Here is a 25768-nt window from a genome sequence, read left to right on the forward strand (position 1 = left end):
CACCAGGACAGACAGACCGACAACTCCGTTTCCACTGTAATTTTCATTACAACTGGATTATTGGCACCGGCAGGCTCAATTCACACACACACTAATATATAAGTATATATAGATATATATATTAAACTTTATGTCTTAGGATCATTCCTCTATTGTTTCTACAACACTATTAAAATTGTTGACGCCGTATGCATCTGCACGGGCGTCGTTATCATAAATAGGGGCGTGTGTTACGGGGCAAAAGCAAGCAAACCAAAGCATGAAAGCAGGGGTTTCATGTCAAGAACCCCCAAATAAATACACAATAAGCCACGGACTCCCTTGAGATTGAATGAGGGACGCCCATCTGTGAGGATTGTTGTTGTTGGATATGATTTGGTAATCCTGTAGCTGGGGAGAGTGAAACCTCTGATGAGAAAGGATCCCTGCATCATTCTCACACTGTCCTACCTTGAAAATGAATGAAATAACAGTGAAATCAAACTATTCCTCAGCACCTAAAGGACCACCGGGGGTCTCCAAACCTCACTTTGGGAACCGCCGACCTGTTTAAATACAACTTCACCACACGCAAGCCTGAAGCGGACGTCTCTCCTCGTCTAAACGAGTGGATGAATGCCTGCGCCTGTGGTGGAAGGTGTGTGCAAGTGTGTTGTTTGTGTGCGTGTGGGTATGAAGTGCAAATCCAAGACAAAAAAAAAATCATTATAAAAAGAAAAATCAAATAGTGAAGAAGAATACAGACATTAAGCGACAAATGCCGGCAAAACATTGCGTGCAAATCCTCTTTTTTTTTTTTTTTTTTTGGCGTAAACCTTCTGGGAAAATCAAGTCAAAAATGAACAACAAAAGCAACGTTTGGCAGAGTTCAGAGGTTCGTCGCACGCTCCAGGAAATCGTCAAATCGTCAAAGAAAAAAAAAAAAGAAAAAAAAAAAAAAGGATATCAGGCCTTGAAGGAAAAAGAACAAAAACACACCGCCTCAGGTCGCCATGGAGTTTCGCTCAAATCCAAATAACACAGTGTTGTTCAGTCGCGCCCCGCCCGACCATCCACAGCCCCGAACCTGTGTGTGTTTACTGTTTACGGCCCGCATTCTGTTGTTGTTGTTGTTGTTGTTGTTGTTTCAGACGAGTTTAATCCCATGAGCAGGGTTCAGGTATAGAAAAATAACTCGCCTCTCTCTCACTCTCTCTCTCTCTCTCTCTCTTGCGTCCAATCAGAGAGTCCCGTCGTGGGCGCGTGGGCGGGTGTTGAGTCAGCTGGAAGGGTGGCGGGGCGGGGCGGGGTGCGGCTGGCTGGCTGGGGCGGGAGGGGGGGAGTGGGCGGGGCTACAGGGTGATGAGGTCCACCAGGTTGCCCTTGGGTGGCGTCATGCTGTCCGGGAAGAAGTTGACGAGCGTGTCGAAGAGCTGCGTCCGCTGGGCGTACGTCTGGTCCACGTCTGAGAAACCTGAGAGAGAGAGGGAGAGAGAGAGAGAGAGAGAGAGAGAGAGAGAGAGAGAGAGAGAGAGAGAGAGGAAAGTGAGTGGGTGGAGAGAAGAGAGAGAATGAGGGAAAGAGGCAGAAAATAGAGAGAGAGAGGGGGGAGAGAGAGAGAGAGAGGAAAGTGAGTGGGTGGAGAGAAGAGAGAGAATGAGGGAAAGAGGCAGAAAATAGAGAGAGAGGGGGGAGAGAGAGCGCAAGAGACAGAGAGAGGAAAAGGGAAAGAGGAAAGTGAGTGGGTGGAGAGAAGAGAGAGAATGAGAGGGAAAGAGGCAGACAAAGATAGAGCGAGGCAGAAAACAAAGAGAGACAGAGAGAGAGACAGAGCAAGAGACAGAGAGAGAGAGACAGAGCGAGAGAGACAGACAGACAGACAGACAGAGAGAGAGACAGAGCGAGAGAGACAGAGAGAGAGAGAGACAGAGAGAGAGAGAGAGAGAGACAGACAGACAGACAGACAGAGAGAGAGAGAGACAGAGAGAGAGAGACCGAGCGAGAGAGAGAGACAGAGAGAGAGAGACACAGAGCGAGAGAGAGAGACAGACAGACAGGCAGACAGAGAGAGAGAGAGAGACAGAGCGAGAGAGAGAGAGAGAGAGAGAGAGAGAGAGACACAGACAGAGAGTGGGTGGGTGGTGAACAGCTGATTTCCAGCAGGAAGGTATGGTGCTATAGATAGCAGAAGGTCAGGAAAACATACATCATCAAAAACCATGCGGAGGACTTGCATAATGTGTTTCTACTGACTGAATCCAGCTCAGTTCACACTGACAGACGCGAGGCCTCATGATTTGTTTTCATTGCTCTTTCATTCGGTGGCATTAGTGTGTAAATGTGAATTAATCTGTCAGTAGCCATCCTCGTGTGAATGTTACTGTAGCCGTCAGGGAGAAACATTTCTACTTTCCCTCAACCTGCCTCGTCTACTTCTACTTCAGTTAGTGATTTCCTACACTTCCCAGAATGCCTTTCAACAATCCTCAGAGAACGTACTTGAACTCGTTGCATGCGGTACATGTAGGTAGAGAGAGCGATAACGATAGCGATAGCATCGTAAGAGCAATTTTTCCAGTTGAGAAATAGTGTGAGTCACGCTCCTGACTCCAAACACAGCCTGTCTTGATGCTGCAGTGCATTCTGGTCTATTGAGGCTGCTGTCAGCGGAGGAATTGGTCTCTCTGCCTCTTCTATGATGGATTTCCCCCTGGTCGACTGTTGTTTTAGATTGCTGAAACATTTTCTGCTATGTGACGTGACGTTTACGTTTGGTCAGTTATAAGAAAAAATACATCAAACAAAAAAAAAATTAGCCCAGGAATGCAAAGTACATCACCAAAAGCTATTTTTAATCAATGTTTAAGTGTTCTAGGGTGGATTTTTCTCTCCAGCCTAAACTTCTATTCTTTGCTGCTGCAATGACCCAATTTCCCCTCGGACATCAGTAAAGCTGATCTTATATTATCTTAAAAGCTTTGTTCCAGACTGAGGTATCCACCATTTGACAAAAGTGGCTCCTGCACTTAGAAAATAACTGACAGCACAAAATCCAAACAAATGACGATATTTTGCCAAGGACAGCAGGAGTCGGGCAGTCCTCGGTTTACAAAATGACGATACTTTTACACGCCGGATCCTCTGTATTTTACAGATATTGAGCGCTGAAGTTTAGGTAATCCTTTGAACTAAATTGTAGATGTAGTGTTTTTGGGGACTGGGCTCGGACCAGGCTCTTACCCAGAGGGATGAAGTCGGAGCTGGACTTGAAGAGCGCAGAGGGCAGGAGCTGGAACTGAAGCACAACACAAACGTTCGAGTCACTTTAACATTCGACACCGCAGAAAACAAACAGTCAGACGGCAGATGAACCGGCTGCAGCGGACGGGCATGCAGATGTGGGCTGAATGTTATTATATTTATAACCCTAACACTATTATATTCCTTCCTTGTCGAGGAGTTTCAGATCCAACGTGCATCTGGGAAGTGGGAGGTTATAAATCTCAGCTGCAGCTCTGCTCATGATGCTACTTTTACATTATTCACAAGCTTAGACATGTTTGACGTTCACCTCCCTCTCTCTCTCTCTCTCCATCTCTATACCTGTCTCTCTAGCTCTCTCATCCCCCCCCTCTAGCTCTCGGTTTACCTCTCTCCATCTCCGCCTCTCTCTTCCTCTTTCTACCCCTCTCTTAAAAATTCAAAATCTCTCTCTCTCTCCACCTCGGTCTATTTTTACCCCATCTATATTTCTCTTCTCTAACTCTCTCTTTATCCCTCACTTTACCTCCCTTCCTGTCTTTCTTGACCTCTCTCACTCTCTCCCCTCCTACATGTCTGTCTGTTTTTTTTTTACCTCCCTCTCTCTCGCTCCCAGTCAAGGTTACAGTAAGATAAAAAAATAATATGAAAAAAAAATATATGAATACTAGGTGTTCTGTGTTCTGTTGTAAACTGAAATAAAAATAAAAACTTGGTGAAAAAACTAAAACTGAACTAAGACTATCTTTTCTGCTGGCAAAACTAACTGAAATAAAATAAAAATAGGCCTATAGGTGAGCTGTTTTTAGTTTTCCTCTTTGTTTACGTGCAAGACAGTTAATTTTGAAAGGATAATTTTGGCTATTTTTACAGAATTCTGACTGAAAAATGTATGTAAATACATTTTTAAAAGAATTTAGGATTTATTGTTTGTATTACATAATACCTGTTCTGAACTTTCTTTCTTGAACACCTTTAAAAAAAAATACCACCACTACCAAAAATACTAAAAACTAAACTAAAACTACCAAAGCCAAATTGTAAACCAACTAAAACTGAACTGAAATTGAAATAAAAACTGAAAACCATCTAAAAAATAAAAACTAATGAGAAGTCCCGTGCTACAGCAGCCCTGCTCCCAGCACCTCTTTGGTCTCGTCCGGGTCGGTGTGGTCCACAGTCAGCGACAGGTCGTTCTGCAGGTACTTCAGGGCGCTGAGCGGCTCAGACTGGGCTTTCTCCTCAAACCTGACCGTCCCAAACACAGACAGCAAAACGTCAAACACACTGCGGGGCTGCAGTAGCAACAACTGATCACTAGATGGCAACATGAGTACAGCGATCACATCCTCGAGCTTCAGTAATCAGGTTTCCCACCCTGGCCCTGTTGTAATATTCCAGGACTTTCCACAACTAAGTCGGAGAGCTTCCATGACCTAAACATTTGATTTCTTCCTGGTTTGTTGTTATTTTTCAGCTCAGAAAAGTTCCAAAAAGGATCAACAATCTGGTTTCCACTACAGTTGGGCTGCTGCAGAGAAAACAGCTCAAAACTACTACTACTGCAATAAATGTGTGAAACAAGTTGTAAAACACATTCTGGTATATTCTTGTAAAGTGACCCGTTTGTAAAAATCCCTGATATTATATATGGCGAGATGTTGTCAAACTGTTTTGAGGAGAACTGGTGCGGTTCTCCAAAAAACAAACCCAGACCTGTATTTCCTGATGAGGTATCTGCAGTGGCGGAGCAGGTACTCCTTGGAGGGCCGACACAGTTTGAGGGACCAGAAGTCGTCCAGACGCATCTTGGGAGAACAAGACTTCCCCGGGTTTCCACCGAACAGGTAATGCACCTGGAGACACACGGGACAAGAGGCAGCACACACTGAGGTCACACTGTACTTGGACGGTCCAGTGATGATGCTCGACTACAATGTTACATTACATCGGACGCTCCAAATAAAGTGTTACCCACACTGCTACCACTAAATACACAGTAAACTAACCAAAGCAAACTAATTACACACTAAACTAACTAAATTCAATTTGTTTTGTGATGTCCTATTATGTGGCGATTGTAGGTTCCATGGTTAATTATCATAGAATTCATATAGAAAAATAGTAAAATAATTTTGTTCCCCCAAATAATCAAGACTAATAACCATGATTTATAATGGTGACTCTAATATCAAGCGAGATAACTGGGTTCATCATTTCGGCCATAATTTTGTGTGTCCCTGCTTTTGTATTTATTTTCCAACTTTGAAAGAACCAAAAGGTCCTAAAGCGTGACTTTAAAATACTCCCTTCCTCTGATCTTGTTTTTTCATTTTCACAAGGGAAAAACTCTAATTTTAAAAGCTTATTTTACAGAACACAGCTGTGTAAATGAGAAGAGAGAGGGAGAGAAGAGAAGAGTTTGTCTGATGTAGCATCAATAAAAATGATGATAACAAAAATAATTTGTTTAAAAAGTGTTGGAGTGTGTTTTTCCATGACACTTTTTTGGTCAAGTGTCAACCAGGGATATAAGGGTTAGAGGTTAGGAATTAGAGTAACATCCTCGTGTGTGTGTGTGTGTGTATGTGTGTGTGTGTGTGTGTGTGTTACCTTGTGCATCTCGTCGTAGACCAGCTGGTGGGCGAAGCGCGGACACGGCTCCTCCTCCTGCAGAGCCTTACTCGGGTTTTCTTTCACTGCCTGATCGTTCTTATACACACATGACCTAAGCAGTAACACACACACACACACACACACACACACACAGAGGAAAAAACACGGAGGAAGCAAACGCACATTAGTGGCAATAAAAAAAAAAGCCTCCCTCAAGCAAATGCTGTACAACGAATTGAGTTCATTACACACACACACACACACACACACACACACACACACACACACACACACACACACACACCTAGCACAGAGGAACGAACACACATCCACACACACAATGCTGGAAGTGTCTCATTGACTTATTTCACTGGACACTCCGTACAGGAACAGCAACTGAAATCAATGTACTGGAACAGGGCGGGCTGCAGCCTGACAGCCTGTTCTTTCACAACCGCTGATCCAAACATCGAGGAAGGCACGTGCGCACACACAAACACACACACACACACCCACACAAACACACACAAACACACACACAAATACAGAGAACACGCAGTTCCCTTTGGAAGGGCAGAAGGATTACAAACTCTGTTTAAGGAGGCCAGGAAATGCTTTGAAACGTGATCCGTGGTTATGATTGTATAAAAATGTCACAAATACACAGAGGCGAGTGTGTGTGTGTGTGTGTGTGTGTGTGTGCGTGCGCGTGTGTGTGTGTGTGTGCATGATATCTACTACTTGTTGTGGTAAGACGATTATATAAAAATGTCTACGTTACATAGTTTGTGTGTGTGTGTGTGTGTGTGTGTGTGTGTCAGCGCGCTCCCTACTAGTTGTTATGGTGCTGTATAAAAATGTCATGATTAGAAAGAGCTGGTGTGTGTGTGTGTGTATGTGTGTGTTTCGTACCATTGCTGCGCTGACGATTATATAACAATGTCTTGACTACACAGACTGACAGACTGAGTGTGTCTTAACTACCTTGTGTGTGTGTGTGTGTGTGTGTCCACAGAGTGTGTGCTCCCTCCTAGTTCTTGCAGTAACGATTATATAAAAATATCTCCACTGTACAGAATGTGTGTGTGTGTGTGTGTGTTCATTTTTTTTTTTACACTCGCTCCCTACCAGTTGTTGCGGGCGATGTCGTAGATCCAGAAGGAGTTGCGGACGTTCTCCTCCCTCTTGTCCTTGTCCTTGCTGAGGCCCGACAGGACGTGGATCTCGTTGAGCTCGGGGTCGATGGTGGCTCTCTGGGTGAAGCCCGTCATCGGCACTGCGGAGCGAAAACAAAACAACCATAAATCACCGGCGCGCACACGGGGAGGTCAAGTCACAGATAATATCATTTCCCCGTTCCAGCGCCGAGTCATACACGCATCTGACGGGAACGCTGCCGCAGCTCAGACACGTAACTGCCGATGCTCACAAGCTATCTGGGCCAGTAGGTCGTATTAGCATGGAGAAGAAGTAAAAATCACAGCATGATGAAAGGAAGCCTCTGAAACACGAATTCGACGAGCCGCATTAATAATGGACCTTTCTTCCACCTCGAAATGAAACGAAAAAAAATAAAAAATGAAACCAGGAAAGAACACGACGAGAGGATATCAAAGCCAAGTGCTTGATAACATAGCAACGCGCCGCCATGGCAACAAGGCCCGGCGGAGACCGAGAAGAACGGGATGCAAATTCAGCCGGTGTGATCGTCGACGCCGACGCCCACTGTTGTTCTTCTGTGGTTGCAGGAGGGGAGACGGGTGCTGTTTGACTGTGGATCGGCGGCTACAGCAAGGCACCCACGCTGCAGGGTCGGGGGTTCGATTCCCTGTGGTGAGCAAGGCACCGACGCTGCAGGGTCGGGGGTTCGATTCCCTGTGGTGAGCAAGGCACCGACGCTGCAGGGTCGGGGGTTCGATTCCCTGTGGTGAGCAAGGCACCGACGCTGCAGTATCAGGGGTTCGATTCCCTGTGGTGAGCAAGGCACCGACGCTGCAGTATCAGGGGTTCGATTCCCTGTGGTGAGCAAGGCACCGACGCTGCAGGGTCGGGGGTTCGATTCCCTGTGGTGAGCAAGGCACCGACGCTGCAGGGTCGGGGGTTCGATTCCCTGTGGTGAGCAAGGCACCGACGCTGCAGGGTCGGGGGTTCGATTCCCACCCATGCTAACACGTCCGCACTCCTGGTACTGAAAGGATAAATGTATAATTATGTGGCGATTTTATGTTCCACAGTTAATAAAGCACATAATTCAGTCATATTGAAACTAATACTAAAATACTAAAATACAATATTTCATCAAGAACACTGAAAAGTGTCAAGATGTTGATATAAAATGCCCCAAATGTTCCCCCAAATAATCAAGACTAATAAACATGATTTATAATTGAGACACTAATATCAAGTAAGATAACTGGGATTATCATTTCGGCCATTTTGCAGCCCTACTGTGTTTTCCTGTTTTTGTATTTATTTTCCAACTTTGTAAGAACCAAAAAGTCCTGAAGAGTCTGACTGTAAAATACTTTCTTTTTTTTATTGTTTTTCCAGTCCTCACAAGGGAAAATGCTTATTTTACAGAAAACAGGTGTGTGAATGAAGGTTTATGAAGAGAAGAGTTAATAATTTGTTTAAAAAGTGTTTTGGGTGTGTGTTTCATGACATTTTGGGGACGCTGGGGCCACCCATGCTAACACATCTGCACTCCTGGTACTGGAGGGCGCTAGATAAAAGCCTCAGCCGAATGGCAAATTTCAAAAAGTAAACAGTGTGTGCATACAGAGGAATGAGGGGAAAAAAAAAAACACACACATGGAGGCTGAAGTCTTTGTTGGCGCGGCGCTGACCAGCTTCACACACTACTAACGCAGGAAGAAAAGAGCAGAATTGATCCAATTACTGCCAAGTCAGGCCCGCTAGTTTAAAACGTCTTTTTCATGAGTTTCTCAATGGGGGAATACAGGAAAATTAGGGTCATTTCTCCAGCAAGCTTCACAGAGCCAGACAGTCAAGGATTATTCATCATCATTACCTTCCAATACTGACACATTAATTTTGATTTAACGGTAACACAGAGACTAAACCTCAAATATTACCCTGCGCTGGCACAGCGGGGCAACACTGACAACGTTTAATTAATTGCCCGAATTTAATCTAAATTAAGTTAATTTGAGAAAAACTCCCAGATGGGATCAGACAGACTAACTACAGACAGAGAGCGGACTGACCGACAGACTTGGGCGCCCCCCACACAGAGGCTGGGCTCATTAGATCGGGCTTATGAGACGAAAACGAACAGGACAGAGATGATGTTGTTGCAGCGCTGAGCCTGGCCCAAGCCACGGCATACATAAACATTCGAGAATGATTACGAGAGAGCAAGATAGAGAGAGAGAAAGACAGAGAGAGACAGAGAGAGAGAGAGAGAGAGAGAGAGTGAGAGAGAGAGAGAGAACTGTTTGGGCTTGCTGCTTCCTTCCTGCCAAAATACATTCTGTTCTTTCTTGCTCTCTGTTTCACTCTTGCTCACCGCTTTGAATTTTTCAATTTCTCCCTCTCGCTCATACATCCAAATTTTCTCTCTCTCCCATCTCGCCCCTTTCTCTCCCTCCCTCCCTCCCTCCCTCCCTCCCGGTGCTGGGCGGACAAGACAGAAGCGAGAGGTCCGCAGACAGACAGAGGTCTATTTATACTGTGTTTGGGGTAGAGCGGACTGCGTGGCAGAGATCTCAGTCAATCTGTCTGTCAGGGCAGGAAGTGTGTGACTGCTGCCGGAGCTGCAGAGAATCTGTCACATCCCCTCTAATAGAGGCAGAGACGCCATCGCCTTCTGCAGGCGTCCGAACCCACGGCGCCCGCCCATTAGAGCCTTCCAATGTAGCGGCGGACATGTCTGCCATGACAGTCGGGGGTTGTTTATTTTGTCTAATGGAGCCACAGCCTTGATGAAAAAAAAAAAAGACACACGTTTACCCATGAGGCAACGGGGCAGCTACACAAAAAAGACTCGCACCCGACCGCAGGAGTCAGCTGACGGCATCTAAAAGGAGTGCATTGTCAGAATTTGCATAGCCAAGCACGCAGCCCGACACACTTCTGTGTCAAGAGACGAGAGAAAATGCATCAAGCAACGGTTTTAACTGCGAGAGAGCATGTGTGAGAAAAGGAAGAAAGATGTTTTGTGTTAAAGACGATGTGCCAAAGCAGCGACGTTGTAAATCCTCCTTATATCGTATAAAAATCCCACAGAACAGAGTGGGTGGGGAATTTCTGACAATCCATTTGCCCCGGACTACATTTAAAATCGCTGTGCCTGATGAAATCAATATTGCTCTCCAGGGAAAATGGCCGAGTCCCAACAGCCGTTTCGTGGCTGGATGTAAACATGCAAGACGCTCGATGCAGGATGTAACACTAGATACAGTTCTCCATGTCTGCTTGATTTTCTCCATGGATTTTACTCTGATTGCCCCACAGAGGCAGTACATGGAGCCAGTATCTTCCCAGTAGCGGCTGTTACTGGGTGTTTATATGTGGAGTGATATGTGAGGTCTGCAGTCTGTTGCGTGTCCTGACCTGTACTGTCCTCTTGCACTGAACATGAGGTCCTGCTGTCCCTGCAGCAGTGTGCAACTACAGCATGTACTTATATCACTATGCGAGTTGCTGATAAACTCCTGAACCACTGTCACCAAGATAAATTGTGAATTGAATTTGGGGAATAAAGCGATTCAGATTCATTCAAGCCTATCCTGCTCTGTGCAGTATAGGCCTCCATCCTGTAGCCTGGACTGGCAGCGATGACAGGCGAGTCCGAATCTTAACTAACCTCATGTTCACATTGCGAGCGACTTGGTTGATTTGTCGCTCTATTCTGAACGAGTGTTGGCGGTGCGAGAGGCTCTGATTGCAGTCTGCAGCTTCAATGTTTTCAAAAGGCAAATTATGGATTTTTGACTGCTTTGGTATTGCCTTTCTTAATGTTACATTGTTCGCATCTATCTAGGTAGGCATTAATCAGAAATAACAATACTTCAGAGCTTAGCATCGACCCCAACGATGGATGCAGACGTTTTCCAAGCATCGTTTTTGAGATGTTTATTCCTGCAGTCTTTCAAATAAAAAGCCATAGAGAACTGGGAAGCTTTGAATGGCTGTAATCAACTTCAATAGCTCCACTTGCCAGGTGGAACTATTGTTCATGAATCAAAATCACATCGGTAGGGAAACAAGGAAGGAATCTAATTGGCTGTTGGCAGTTGATGACTGCAAAAAGTTCACCTGTGGCCAACTTTTCTCAGCCAACAAGCTTGTTGGCCGTCCAGACTTCAATCGAGCTTCCCTGTTCGCTCATGAATGGACTTCTGGTGACTTGTTGATCGTGTTGCTCACAGTGTGAAGTTCAACTTTTAAAATAGATTTTCGCTGCTCACTACTGCCTCCTACGGTGTATTTTAGTGAACGAAGATTGTGAGAATAACAGACAACCAGCTCTAAAAACGCAAGTGCTGCTTGGTGCTCAGTGGACTCTTATGATTTAGAAAAGTTTTTAAGTTATGTTAAGTCCGGTATGCATGTTTCCCGAAGACAATGTCAAAATTTAAATTCCAGATTTTGTTGTGGAGTCTGACATGACGTTCCCTCCCTCCTGAGACTGACTGGTACGTACGGAGGCTGAATCTTACCCATGCCCGAGTCCTTCTTCGTGCCATCAGATATTATCTCTACGTGATCTCCGTCGACATCGTAGCTGAAGAAATCATTCAGGTACGTCTTGGACCTCTGACCCCCAAACACGTAGAGGCAGCGGTTTCTCTGCGGAGAGAAAAGAGAGAAGGAGGTAAACAAAGAGGCAAAGACAGTGTGAGAACAACCGCTGGAGAGAAAGAGAGAGGCCAGCCTGGTCAGTTTGACATTCACGCCAACGCTCTGAATAGCTGACATTTCCCCACTGTTCCCATTTTCTTTGGCAACTTAAAAAGGCCTTGAAGTAAATCTGGTGCATATTTCATATCGTTTATGACACTGGATATGATACAAAGGGGAAAGAGTGACATTTTTTGTACTACACTTCTCAGTGAACAAACTATCAATTATGAGTATTTCCTGCATTAAATATAGAGTATAAACTCCTTACCAAGTAGCTGCTTTGTACCAGATGCTGCATAGTGAATTATCTGTGTATACTGGTATATCCCCATTTAGTTTCCATAATTAATAATCACAGAATATGGAAATGTTTAATTTTATTCACTCATTGTAAGTCTCTCTGGATAAGATCATCAGTTTAATGCCTAAAATGTAATCTAATTTCATTAAGAACACCGGCAATAATTGAAAATAATCAAGATAAAAAGACGAAGACAAAAAAAAAAAATTGTTCTTCAAATCACTGAGACCAATAAACATGATTAATAATTAAGCTCACAACAAAAATAATCAGGAGGGATTTTAACCATAATGATGCATCCTTATCCTAACAGTGCTACTCAACCGCCCAACATCGGCAGCCAGGCCGGCGGACTCACAGTATGGAAGAGCATGCAGTGTCCGATGCGGGACTGGACGTCCTCCGGCCCGGCGTTGCAGGAGTCTTCCCGGAGCAGGCTCCACGTTCCGGCCTGGCAGTGGTAGGCGTACAGGCCGCTGAACTGAGGCTCCGACGTCCGGCTGTCCTCCACGCTGCCGTTACACGTCAGGATCCGACCGCCGAACGTGTAGATCATGTGCTTCTCCGAGTCCATGCACATCTGCGGGGGAAGGGAGGGGAGGAGGGCAAGAAACGGAGAGGAAGAGCGAGAAAGCAAAAGAGGGATAGGAGAAGAGGTAAAGAAGAGGACAGCAGGATAAGATTCTGTATTCCACTGTTGGACTTGGAGAGGTCTCAGATATACTAGGCAAATATTGGCTTCAATTCTATTTTCAAAAATGGGTAAAAAAGAGAAAGTCAGGAGTAGGTGGTGTGTGTATTTGAAGGACCTGGGGAATCACATCTCAACTGGCAAATACCTCAAAGGAACTCAGAGACCTGCAGGCTTCTGCTGGATGAAAGCAAAACCGTCTATGGCTGTGGGGTGTGCAAACTGGGCAGGAAATAAGTTATACAAACTGATATTTTACCAGCCAAATATGATTTTTAGGATAGAATAGGACCTCTGTGCAATGGCTGGTCACCTGCCAAGGTGGCTGGAAGAGTAGACACTTACCAGCCGCAGCCAAAATTAATAATTCACACCCTATGTGTAAAAGGTGTTTGAGAGGGAAGATAAACGAAAAAGAAAAAGGAGGACGGTACAAACAGAGAGAGGGAGGGACCAGCTACCTGGTGATCAAACACCAACTTCGGCCCTCCGTCGGCGGACGTGTCCTCGCTCAGTAGCGTCCAGGTGTTGGCGTCGATGTCGTAGCGGTAGAAGTCGCTCTTCAGGGACTTGCTGTTCCGGACGCTGGAGTCGAGGTAGCGGCCCAGCGTGTAGATCTGACGCCGCTGGGAGTCGATGCACATCTTGTGGCAGGAGCGAGCGCTCGGACCACTCTGGTGATTTATACACAGAGAGAGAGAGAGAGAGAGAGAGAGAGAGAGAGAGAGAGAGAGAGAGAGAGAGAGAGAGAGAGAGAGAGAGAGAGAGAGAGAGAGAGAGAGAGAGAGAGAGAGAGAAGAGAGAGAGAGAGAGAGAGAGAGAGAGAGAGAGAGAGAGAGAGAGAGAGAGAGAGAGAGAGAGAGAGAGAGAGAGAGATCTGGTTGTAAAAACATTTCTTCATCACCGGGGTAGACATCGTTAAAATTTACTCAATGTCAAAAAGGTGGTGCAATATTTCACATTAGAGCTGCATACTCAACTGAGCATAAGTGATTGAAGTTTCCATAATATTAGCATATCGCAATATTGAAACACTTCATTTAATTTGATTGTTCACTGCAGTTGAAAATAGTCAAGATGTTAATATAAGATGCCAAAAGCATGCTACAATAATTCCTGTTCCTCAATTCATCAAGATGTTGAGGCATTGATGATGCTTAATTATTATAATTGCAAGATTGACATTTTAGCCATAATCGTGCAGCCCTACTTGACATTCAACTTTTCTAATACCTTTCTTTATTGAATGAAAGCACACTTCACTATGAAACTAAACTATTTTCTGTTAAACATTTATACGTGCCATCGCTCTAAGAAGCGAACATTTTGGAGCTTTTCCAAACCTCTTGACTCCTACAAAACAATATCAAAAATATGTGTGATTGCGAAAAGATATTGTTTTCCGAACCAGCCGCATTTCAAAATCATCACCGTCATTATCGTCTATCTCCCTCAGCCTTCTCCGTCTCTCTCACCTCCTTCTCGGTGTCTCTGGAGATGCAGGCCCACTGGTTCTCCTGAACGCTGTAAGCCCAGAAGTCAGCCAGGTCCTGTGTGCCGTCCCAACCCCCGAACAGGTACACCGTCTCTGCAGGACGGCGCAGAAACACCGGTCGACAAGTGGATCATGTTCACACTTCAGCTCCGCAACATCGAACCTCTGCTTGTCATGTGCAGACGCCTTCAGTTTCAACAGGTAGTGCCAGCAGCCGGCGGAGCTCGAGCGCTCCACCGGCCTTTTACTCAGAAGAAACTCCATTACTCACTTGGTACATTTACACTCATGCAGTTACTGTGAATAATCAGATTAAGCTTTAATTCAAGCATTTACATTGTTACCAGCAAGACAATCTCCCACAATAAACTGGATTTAGTTTTGATAGTCGGGTATACTGACTCAAAAGGATGTGACGCGATGAGATTAAGCCTGCGGTGTCTCCATATCAGACAAAACACATAATGTTGCAAGCGATACTATTCTCAGTGTTAGCTGAAAGCGGAAGATGTAACGTACTCATGCATGAGTCATGAGCCATGAGCCATTTGAGCAGATAAACACACCGCCGCTGCATCCCGGTCACGTCCTCTGTGACCTTTTTAACACATACACACATTTTAAAAACTGAATGAAATCAGACTTAAGGTGTTTACACCCAAGAAATGTGGGTATGTTGGCCAGGCACCGATTACACCAATCACAACCACACTCTGATTAAAGGCGAAATAAGTAAGATGTTTACTGCCTGAAATACTATAAATTACAAGCACAGCATGACCATAACATATCTGTGGAGTTGATAGGGTTGTTGATCAATACAAATGACGATACAAATGCGATTACTTCACCATGTGCTGAGATTTCTGGCTTTCAAAACTCATTTTCTAGCCTGTACTCTTGTTTTTTTGGAACTAAAACTCCCCGCCCGTTGGCATTTCATTTCTCCGAAAACACATTTTCATTTCAAGCGTTGGAAGACACTTGACTTATTGTGATATATTACCTCTTAACTAGACGTTTCTGAGGAGAGATCCAGCTCTAATTGGCTAGTTTACTCGTCTCTATGGGAAAATTGGGACTTTATTGTTTACGTCAGTTACAGGCCACCGTAGCTCAAAGGGACGGGAGTTGTGGCGGGTTGGGGCTGTATCAGAGACTTGTGCAGGAGGAAATAAGTTCTTCCGATGTTGTTGCAAATCCACAACAGAGTAGGGGTTGAAAAATGAATTGTGAAAGCCAGAAAGGATTCATACAGCCACTGGTATTGATTAAAAAACCCTATCAACCCACCGCAGATATATGGTTGTGTGGCTTGGGGCAGTAAAAATCTGACTTATTGCACTTTTACATCAGTTTGATTGAATTATTAGTATGCATGTAAATGTAGCCATTGTGGAACATGATGACTGTTTAAACAACAACAAAGCATCGTTTGGGATCGCGCCCTCTCTGCGGTGATCCTCATGTTCAGTGGATTGTAACCATATGTGTGGCTGCAGGGCCTGGGAGGTGCAGGCGAACCCCGAGCCGACGGGTTACTGCAGCGCGTTTGAACCCAATATCCACTATTGCTACCCAAACACTGAACTCAGTGTGTGAGGCCCGGGACACAGACCAGAGGGATGCAAGGCCTTCTCACAGCTCTCACACAATATGCAGACACTGCATCACTCTCTCCCTCGCTCACACACACACTCACACGCATACAATGCAGGCTTTTGTCTTTCAGATGGCCAGCGGGGAAGTACACCACCAAAAGCGTCGCCAAATGCTGTAAAAACAATAGTTGTGTGTCTCAAACAAAACAACAGCCATGATTAATGCACTCGTTTAGAAATACCCTCAGGCCAGTTTTGTTTTGGAGGAGAGGAGGGGGGGGCTTTAATTTGATTAAACAGTGATGGATCTCCGCGTTTGTGAGGGGATATGAGTCATAACGCCGGTTGAATGGCCAAGTCATAACATTGAGCTGAGCTGGTCTCACCCGTCTGGACGTCTATGACCATTTGGTGTCCTCCCCTCATGCCTGGCCGGTTGTCGTCGCCGTCACCTGGGGAGAGGAGGCGAAGGAGGAGAGAAGGATGGGGTATGAGTGTGAGAGAGCGATGGAAACGTAAAGAAGAGAGAGAGAGAAGAAAATGGAGAATGGGTGGAACGATGGGAGGAGCAGAGGGCCGACAACAGGGCGAAAAGGGGGGGGGGGGGGAGGAGGAGGCATTTTTTTTAGCTGCAGGGCTACAGGCTTCAGCAGGGAACTGAAATGTCTGACAGATCGGGAAGATTCCCTGCTTGAATAGATGGTCTCACTGTTCATGTCGTCTCGGTTGGTTTCTTGGGCGCTTGTACCTTTGTTGCATTTCGGGATGATCTGACTCCACCTGGGCTTGTACTCCTGCTGGCTGATATACTGGTTAAACAACCCGTCTAGCAAAAGAAAGAAGAGGGTCAAACATAGTGAAATTCTCATAAGCGCAAGCAGAGACGAGGCATAAACACCAGTTTTTTTGTAATTAACTGTCACCGCCAACACGTGATTCTTTATGTCATTCCCAAAAACGCATAAAAAGATCAGGGTAGCCTTTAACTCAGCAGCAGCCTTTCACAATTAATTGAAGTTTGCTCGGCTTGAGTGCGGTACCTCTCACAGCTTTGTCGATGAGCTCCTCGCAGGCGTCGAAGTCTCCGCGCAGCACCAGCCGGTCGTGCAGGTGGGTGAGCATCGGGTGCTCCAGCGCTATCCGGGTCTTCTTCTGCAGCGACTCGAAGGCCTCCGTGTAGTTATGCTGCCGGAAGTGCTTGAGGCAAAGGCGGATGGCTTCCTGTTCTCTGTACTACAGGGGCACGACGTCGGGGAGACAGTGATACAGGAGGGATCAGTCCTGTGACTCTACTCAACTGTTAATGATACTCAAATAAACAGCAATCCTCTCCCCATCTAAGCCCAGGACCTCAGAGTGTGCGTTCATGCATGCATCTGCGGTCTAAGAAGAAGTTTTTGACCTTTATCCTTCGTCAACAACACCCTGTTTCACATTCAGTGTTAGGAGTGAGAACGTAATCCGAACCAATTACAGGAAACGACTCCGAAACGCAAGGGTTTATGGGTGTAAGGAGATGGATGTTGACATTTGATAGCCAGCAGTTCCTTATGCTTGGAAAGCCTAGCATAACAAAATGTACCAAGGTCAAACTGCAGTCTGGACTGATGCTCATATTCTGGTATTTCTTCATGCATTCTTAACTGGTATGAACACCAGAGAGTGTAAATTACAGTGAAGAGTGCAGACAAGTCCATCATGCTTAGCTAAAGTTACAGGGACTGGAATAGGAAATCTCAAACCTGGCAGGATGACAGGTCACAGAAACTCTGTCCAATAAACAAGCTACTTGTGAGTCCATGTGGCTTTTGTTTACAAACCCTGCTTTGCTTGTAATTGGGCAGTGAGAACCTAAACTAACCAAATACAAAAAATGCAATAAAGTGAACTTTTCCACTATGGTTTGGACGGAAGAAAAACTCTAAGTGTGATCGCACCAAGTTACCTTGCTAAAGCCCTTGCCTTGTTAATGGACACCTCAGCAGTAGTTGTTGTAGTAGTTCACCTTGCTCAAATTTTCCCATTATTAATAATTATTAATCTTCCAGTCCAGGCCCACTTTTCTACCCTCGGGTGCTTACCTTGCTGTACCAGTTAAGGCAGGGCTGCACCACATCAGGATCTTCAATGCCATGCAGCTCAATGTACCAGATGCTGAAGTTAAAACTTGGGCCCCAGGACATCAGAGGCACTGAGGCGAAAAACAAGTTATTTATTTGTACGTTTTGACTATGACTGTGTACTTAATCTTCTATAATCATCTACTGAAATTTCAGTCTCCATAGTTAATAATCTTACAATATTGGCATGTTAGTAATACTTCGTAATCGTGATTACCATATCTAGCAAGATAATAGGGATTATCACTTTATAACTGTGCAGCCAGAGTTTTGACTATTTCATCAAAATCTATCCTCTTCCATTATTTTAAGGCTAACAGAGACCACACACACACACACACACACACACACACACACATACACACAAGTGCCACACCATTTGAACTCTCACCTATTTTGACAAATCTGCAGGGAAACATCTGCTCATCGATCTTGTGCTTTAAGGTGAACGTCTCTTTGTTGTAGTCATTCTTAAGGCCACTGGCAGGAAGAGGAAGAGGATGGAGATGATGCAGCTGTTTCACAATGTACATTACTTACCGTGGGGGGAACTACCACCAGCCAAATGCTGGTAAATGTTGGCTACTCTACTGACTCACTTTGGTGATTAACCCAAAGTCATTTGTCACTGACTGATTCTTTCTTTTCCAAAAAAGAAAAAGAAAAACATCAGTCTCTCTGGTAAAATAGTGGAACTGCATGGCTAATGGGATAGTGTGATTCACAGATTACCAAGATAAATTAGCTTCCTGCACTGATTACGTCATACGGTATTGGAGGTTTGCCAGAGGTCTAGTATTAAAGAAAAAACACATCCAATATTAACTTTTACCCCAAGTGTGTGCTAATATAAATGGCAGCAGTTTCCAAGAGGACTGGGTTTTATCAGATATGCACAAACACAAAACAGAATATATGAGAAACCAAAAGCTGGCAATTTAAATTCCTATCCTAATTGGCTTTTGGAAGCAAAAGGTTGGACTCAACTTGCATAAACAGTCACATCTCTATCACTGCATCCTCTCTCTCTCTCACCTGGACAGAAGCTCTGTCATGTTCTCTTCACTCATTCCACCAAACACTTTGAACTTCTTCAGGTTGCAAACGTGAGTCTTCTCATACTTCCCGAAGGTGATGCTCTGAACAATTGCCGGCCTTTCCAACTTCAATATTAAGTACTGGAGGGGAAAGAGCGCAGAAAAAAAAAAAGAAGGACAGATATTAAGTTATTAGTGTGCCTGGAGTACCATGGAAACTGCCGACCGCTTATGGAAGACCAGCCACTGTGAAAAGATTTATTCATTATCTAAACGACCACAGCGGGGTCAATCTGCTGCTTCAGGTAAGTGGCATTACATGCAATCTATGAGCCGCATCCACCTGTCACTGGTGTGCTAACAAGACAGAACATTTAACAACAAATCCCTGGGGTCCATTAGGACAGAGTGGCGACCACAGACCAGAACACTGATTAAATGTGCCACTCGGAAGCGGGCGTTCAGCAAACCCTGGAGACCAATGATTTCACATCCTCTCCAATAAAAGATGTGCCTAACATCGTGCGGCTGTGTATTCTACCAATTGCAATCCATTTCCAGAAAGCCTTCATCAATATTAATCCGTGGTGAAAGTTTAACGGCGAAACCCAATGTGATTTACAAGTTTTCTGACATGAATTTATCTTAAACCCGTCCGATCGATGAAGAATAGACACAGCTCTATTGACTTTTTTTACTCTTCTCTCAGGTATTGATCTTGGTCTTTCAACATCGCCCCTGTGTGTCATGAGGCAACATATGTGATAATACAGCCTGGTCCTCCCATCAGGCTCTCTTGGCGACTCATGCTGCCAAGGACATTATTTACAGATCTGAGGCCCACTCTCTGCTTTAATTGACAGAGGAGGTACAAAGAATATCAGCAATGTGATTCTCATTTCTGGGGCAATGCTACAGTTTGCCTTTTTCAAACATGGCTGATGTTCTCTGCCTGTGATCACTTATTTTATGTTTCAATATAGCTTGTAACACAATACAGATGTAATAGATATATCTTTCTGTTTCTGTTGTCAGACAAATGCACGACTATTGAAAAAGTGATTGAGGGTCACAAAATGCTAACTGGCTAACCAAAGCTAACGGTAATGTCTGGGCTGTTAGCATTTTGTTACCCTAAATCACGTCACTTTTTTATAGTTGTGCAGTCGTCTGACAACAGAAACAGAAAGACATATCAATGACAACACCTGTATTGTGTTATAAGCTATACTGAAACACAAAATAAGTGATCACAGACAGAGCTGGAGGCGACAGAAAGTTTCTTAACATTGCTGCCAACGGTGAGAACCGATGTAGGCCTATACCCTGCGGAGGTACGTCAGCCATATTTGTGAAAAGGGTCTATTGATCCCTGAGAGAGAAATATGTATTTTTGCTTGGTCAGGTTCAGCTACAGAACAGCGCTCCTAGAGCTGGAAGGGATTCGGCGATCTTGCTCAAAGACACTTCACCAGGCAAGATGCTTGCTGACACGGCCTAATCACAACCCTAATCACTACACCACCCTGCTGCCTTAAACCTGCACATTGTAAAAGTTTTGTAGTTTTGCATGCTCGCGTCCGCTGGTGAGCGGTTAACCATTGTTTTGAAACGCTTCATTTCCTCTTGCCGTACAACACAAACTTTCAGTTCTAACCTCAGAATCAGCCTGCCTGCCACAGTGTTTGCTGCAGTAGGTCATGGAGTTCAAGAGACAAGACGAGAAACAACTTTTTCATCGTCCGAAGTAGGCAGATGCGTCGACAGACCTGTGCATCGTTGGGAGGGCACTAAAAGTATGGAAATTACAGGTCTGCAGAGCTGTAGTCCGCACTACCACTACCTGACAGTCAAGGTGACCGTACCAAAGTATAAGGTGGATACCAGATATTCAGGGACTTGAGGGGTTAGGGAAAAGATGGCAGGGAAAGCGTCTGTAGTGGCTAAACTAACAAGATTCCTCCTCATACCTGCTGTATGCAGTCATCTATTCCTATACTGACCTGACAAATTAAATTGAGACGGTGTGTCTGGACAACAGCAGGCCTACCTGTGGTGGGTAGTTGCTCTCAGAAGACCATCTAGAAGACTGATCATTAGGTTTGTCCACCAAGATATTCCTATAAACACAAGTCAGATAGATAAACAGACAGGCGGGCAGTTACTTTATTTATCCCAGAGTGAAGTTAAACCATCACAGCAGCAACACAAACCTGAGACACAAAATACACAACATTACAAAAACGCTACATCAAAGCTTCACAACCTATTAACATGCACAGTAATCACAAAACACTGTAGGGTGAGAAGAACTGAATCAGAGGTGTGTGTGTGTGTGTGTGTGTGTGTGTGTGTTTGTGTAACCTAGCTGTAATGGGATCCTATAACAATGTGCTTACTTATATAGATAGTCCTAGATTGTGCTAGCAGCTGCAATGAATCTATTGTAGAATTATACTACTATCAGCTAGCTAGCTGTTGTTAGCTAGAGCTAAAATGATCTTGAGTCCTAAATCAGCAACAGGCAAATACCCTAAAACTATGGGTGACTAAGCTTATTAATTATAGCATTTAGGAGTGCTTATTTACATAACCAAGCTATCACGGTTGACGGGTCGTTTGATAACATCAGATTTTATGTAGCTTGTAAACAAGCTGGTTAGCCCATGTTGCTAATGCAGAGCTCTTTGGTTAGATAACGATATCTACTTTAGCTCTGGAGTCGGGAGGTAGCTAGTAGTAGACGTTCGTTTAGGATTAACTTGCTACCGGCTTGTCATAAGGCTGAATCAAATTAGAAAAGGCGGTGCTGTTTAAACTGATTAGTCTGAAGTTGTCAACAACGTAAGTAGCTACTAGTGTGTTTTGGGAACTGAATGCTGGCAACGTTAATCCATATCGAAACCAAAACTCGTCTATAAATAGAGGAAAATATAGTGAAACCAGAAATATTGACTCCGAGTCTCTGGCGGAGCTACAGTGCACAACAAAGATAGTCTTATTTACCAATCTAGACAATATTGACAATTATCTGGAGGTTCCTGCGAAATGTTTATCATGATCTTATCTGATAAATAATCCGCTGTGCGCTTGTCTTTAACGTAGAAGCTTCAACTGATCAACGACCATATGACGATCGGGCGGCTGGCGTACACAAACCAAACGCCACTAATGTTACTGACAAAGCTAACGTTAGCTGGCTCGGATCGCAGACGAGCTAGGCCAGACAGGCCAGCCGGGGAAACACTGGGTGCACCGGGGCGATAAAGACCACCTGTAACTACGAAAACCAATGCATACCCCCGGCCAGTTAATAGGTGCATTACTCACTCAGGTAAATATGTGGAGGAGTAAGAGCTCCATTTAAAAACGCTGAAGGAGAGGACTCTGTTCTCAGGAACGACAGCCATCTTGTTGCACAAAATAACAAGCAGCGGCGGCTAGCAGAGGACCGAGCGACAGCTCTTAAAGAGACAGTACACCCAATAGGGGTTTCTGTTTGTTTTGTTGGGATTTGTTTGTTTTTGTTTTGTTTTTTGGGAGGGGGGGGGGGGGTTAATCAGTATTGCATATGTCCGGGCATATATCCCTCTATCCCCTATTCATGTCATTTGTCCCTAAAGCCTCCTTGCCCTAAAACCATAGGGGTCCTGAGAGGGTTCAAGGGGGTCCCAAGCAAATAACATTAGGGGATTAGTTTGATTAACATATTATTGCATTCACCATACCTAAGGCTGGGCGATATGGTTGAAATCAATATCATGATCATCACGATATTGATATATATCACGATATGGCTCACATATGCAAAATCACATGTTAAATATAATCAAATGAATGTGCATCCCATTGAACCGAATGGTAATGTTAGGTGTAATGTCAAACAAAACTGAAATTTTCAAATAATATTCCTTAAAATGTTTCATATCTCATTTTGTTTTTGAGTTTTAAAATACAATTTTCTTGTTACCATCAGTTTAGAAAGCTGAATTGTGTGTCATGATATCCCAAAATCACCATATCACCACGATATAATTCCACTGACAGATGATAAATGATAATATTGAATTATCGCCCAGCCCTAGTTAGCACCAGGAGCGAATGTATAATAAGTTGTGTGGTTAGAGGTTTCACTCTACACTGTTTTTACCCCACCTTCAATATAATCAGCCATATGTTTTTTTGGGAGCCCCCGATCAGGCCATGCACCAAACCCAGAAACCTCACAATACTGAAAGGCAGAAGTTGATGATAACAGATGTTGGACTGTAGATCATTGGCCTGCTGTACAGCATTATCTTACAGGAGCTTACATAACAGTGGAGCGCAGCCTGTCTGAGGGAAAGATAACTGCCGGGCTTTTTTTTTTACCCCACCTTTCTGGGTGATCTCAATCCTTCACTACATGTCAGGTCATTAATAGCTTACAGGGCAAGTGAATCATCTGGTGAGTAATGTGAACGTGGCACCATTCCAGTAAACTGGATCTCCTTTCCAGTTACTGTAGTATCTGCTTAACACCACCCCCCACCTCCTTTTCCCCCTCTCCCTCTGTCTCTCTCTCTCTCTCTCTCTCTCTCTCTGTCTCTCTCTCCCTCCCCAGTGGAGAAAGAGGCAGCTCAACCCCTTTATTCATGTAAAAGTTAATGCCCTTTGATCTTACATGCACTTTGGTATCAAAAGCATATGCTCAATACATATATTTTATTCTTTTAAATGCGGTGTTAAGAAGTGCTCTATGTTCAGTAGCACTAAAAGCGTCTGTGGGTCAGTGTGCTTCCTCTGCTTGGCTGCTGTTTGGCATGCGAGGCTTTTCTCCAGATCAGATTGGTCTTAATGTGATGCAGTAAAAGGTATATTTTCTTTTACATATCCTGGAGTAGTAACTTAAAGTAACTTAAAAGTAAACGTAACCTCCGGTGAAGAGTAGAAGTTGGCTTCTTAGTTACTTCCCACATCTCTCTCTCTCTCTCTTTCTCTCTCTCTAATCCCATCAATCTGAATTATTAATTATATTTACAATTTATTTTTACCATTCATAAATCCACTTAGGATTTGTCTCATTATAATATCCTGTAATTTTAAAATAAAGCAGCAAACAACGTTCTATAATTTGTATTTTATATGTTTAACCTTTATTTAACCAGACATGTCAATTTAGAACATTGTTGTTATTATTTAATTATTATGTTATTAACAATGACGGCCTGGCAAGAGGCAAAATGCCACTTGGGCATTGATGGGGAACTGGGGGGAAAAGGGGACAAAATAAATCAACATAAAATAAAGTAATGTATTTTACTGTATAATAATAAAAACAGGGAGACAAGATAAGAAGGCTAGTTTGTATGATGTTATACGAGCTATATAAAATCTTTACAAGCAGTTGATAAATGTCTATTTTATACCTTCTGTATGGGTTGAGAGCACAAAGGAGCCACTTCTAGTTGGCAGTGTCACTTCTCCGACCAATTGGCCCTGGCGAGGGAGAGAGAGGAGCAGATAGCACAAAAACCAGCCGAGGGAATGGAGAGGTGTCTTTTGTTGCCGAGAGTTGTAATCCCCTCTAATTCAAACCACAGGGGGTCTGCGAGCCACAGAAACCCCGGACCTCTGGTATGTTCACACGGTCCCGGCTGCCAGTGTTTGTGGGGCGAGACGCTCCTTTGCACCGCCTGAGGAAGAGTGTATCAAGTTGAAAAGTGTCGAGTAAAGACATGCATGTTTCAGAGACTTACTGTTCCACGGCCTGTGTATGCATTTTTATCTGTGTGACTGTCGGCTTGAATGCATAGTTTTCATCAGAAGTGGCTTATTTTTAGCACTCTCAAAGACACCACAAAGGAAGAAGAGGGTGGAAAGTAGAGTATTGAACTTGAACAGCGTTACACTCAGCCTGCAGCCCCGCCCGACGCTCTCTCTGCATTATAATACCCAATACTTAAGCCTTAGTTAGACTGTGATTTATGTATTTCCGTAAAATCCTGGTAAAATTGTTAGTTTCTGATGAATCATCTTGAACTGGACCTCTCCCAAGCTTGATGATGTGAAGTGAATGATAATGGCATTTTCTTCTAAGTGCCCGTCCAAGCACTTGGCAGACCCCTTGCTTCCACTTACTGCAAATGGAAGGGCGCTGGTCAGGTTTAATTTGCAGGGATGTAAGCCCGGGCGCTGGGAGGACAAGTGAGAATGGTTTTATTATTGAGTAACACTGGCGAGCGCGGCTGCAGTCCTTCATGTAAAAGTTAGAGGTTAAACGTGCACATCTGTTTTCATCGCATTTCTAGGTGTTTCTCACACAGGAAGCAGGTTGGGTTTGGTTTAGGTTATTGATCCTTAAAAGTCTTGACATTAAAGGAAAAATCCACCCTCCGATACTCTTACATGACTAAACATCTCTTCAGTCTGAGATGTTCAATGCATTACATACAGGAGTTATTTTGTGTTGTAATTTACTTTTTTGGTGAACCCACTTTCCCTCAATCTGCCTCATCTGCTTCTACTTCAGTTCAGGATTGCCTTCATTTCCCAGAATGCCTTTCGACAACCCCCAGTGAACAGACTTGAACTTGTCTTTCAGCTGTGGGTTATATGTGTAGGCGGAGAGAGCGATATCACTACTGATAGCATAATAATAGCGAGACAGCAAGGTTTTCTAGTTGACACAAAATGAGAGTCGGCCCCCTTACTCGAAACTCAACCTGTTTTGTGGCTGCATTGCATTCTGGTCTATTAGGTCTCTCTGCCTCTTCTACGATGGATTTCTCCCTGTATGATTGTTGAACGTCTCTTGGTA

General features: G+C 44.2%; 1 protein-coding gene across 2 annotated transcripts; it reads right to left on the minus strand.

Annotated features, from left to right (window-relative positions):
• Positions 1–823: 823 nt before the first annotated feature.
• On the minus strand, positions 824–22384 carry mkln1 (muskelin 1, intracellular mediator containing kelch motifs). Of its 2 annotated transcripts, none has more exons than XM_071899865.2 (18): positions 22300–22384; positions 21020–21089; positions 18968–19110; positions 18324–18412; positions 17894–18003; positions 16853–17045; positions 16561–16638; positions 16199–16264; positions 14192–14304; positions 13178–13390; positions 12384–12605; positions 11541–11670; positions 6985–7132; positions 5854–5968; positions 4957–5096; positions 4386–4488; positions 3220–3274; positions 824–1453 (listed from the first exon to the last, which is right to left on the minus strand). In XM_071899865.2, exons 1-18 carry the CDS (start codon positions 22377–22379, stop codon positions 1332–1334), a joined length of 2190 nt encoding a protein of 729 aa, XP_071755966.1. In that variant the 5' UTR covers positions 22380–22384; the 3' UTR covers positions 824–1331. The 2 variants fall into 2 exon arrangements, with proteins under 2 accessions (XP_071755966.1, XP_071755965.1); XM_071899864.2 differs by having other exon boundaries at positions 16522–16638.
• Positions 22385–25768: the final 3384 nt, after the last annotated feature.

The sequence above is a fragment of the Centroberyx gerrardi genome, chromosome 24 (assembly GCF_048128805.1).
Source record: "Centroberyx gerrardi isolate f3 chromosome 24, fCenGer3.hap1.cur.20231027, whole genome shotgun sequence".
NCBI lineage: Eukaryota > Metazoa > Chordata > Actinopteri > Beryciformes > Berycidae > Centroberyx > Centroberyx gerrardi.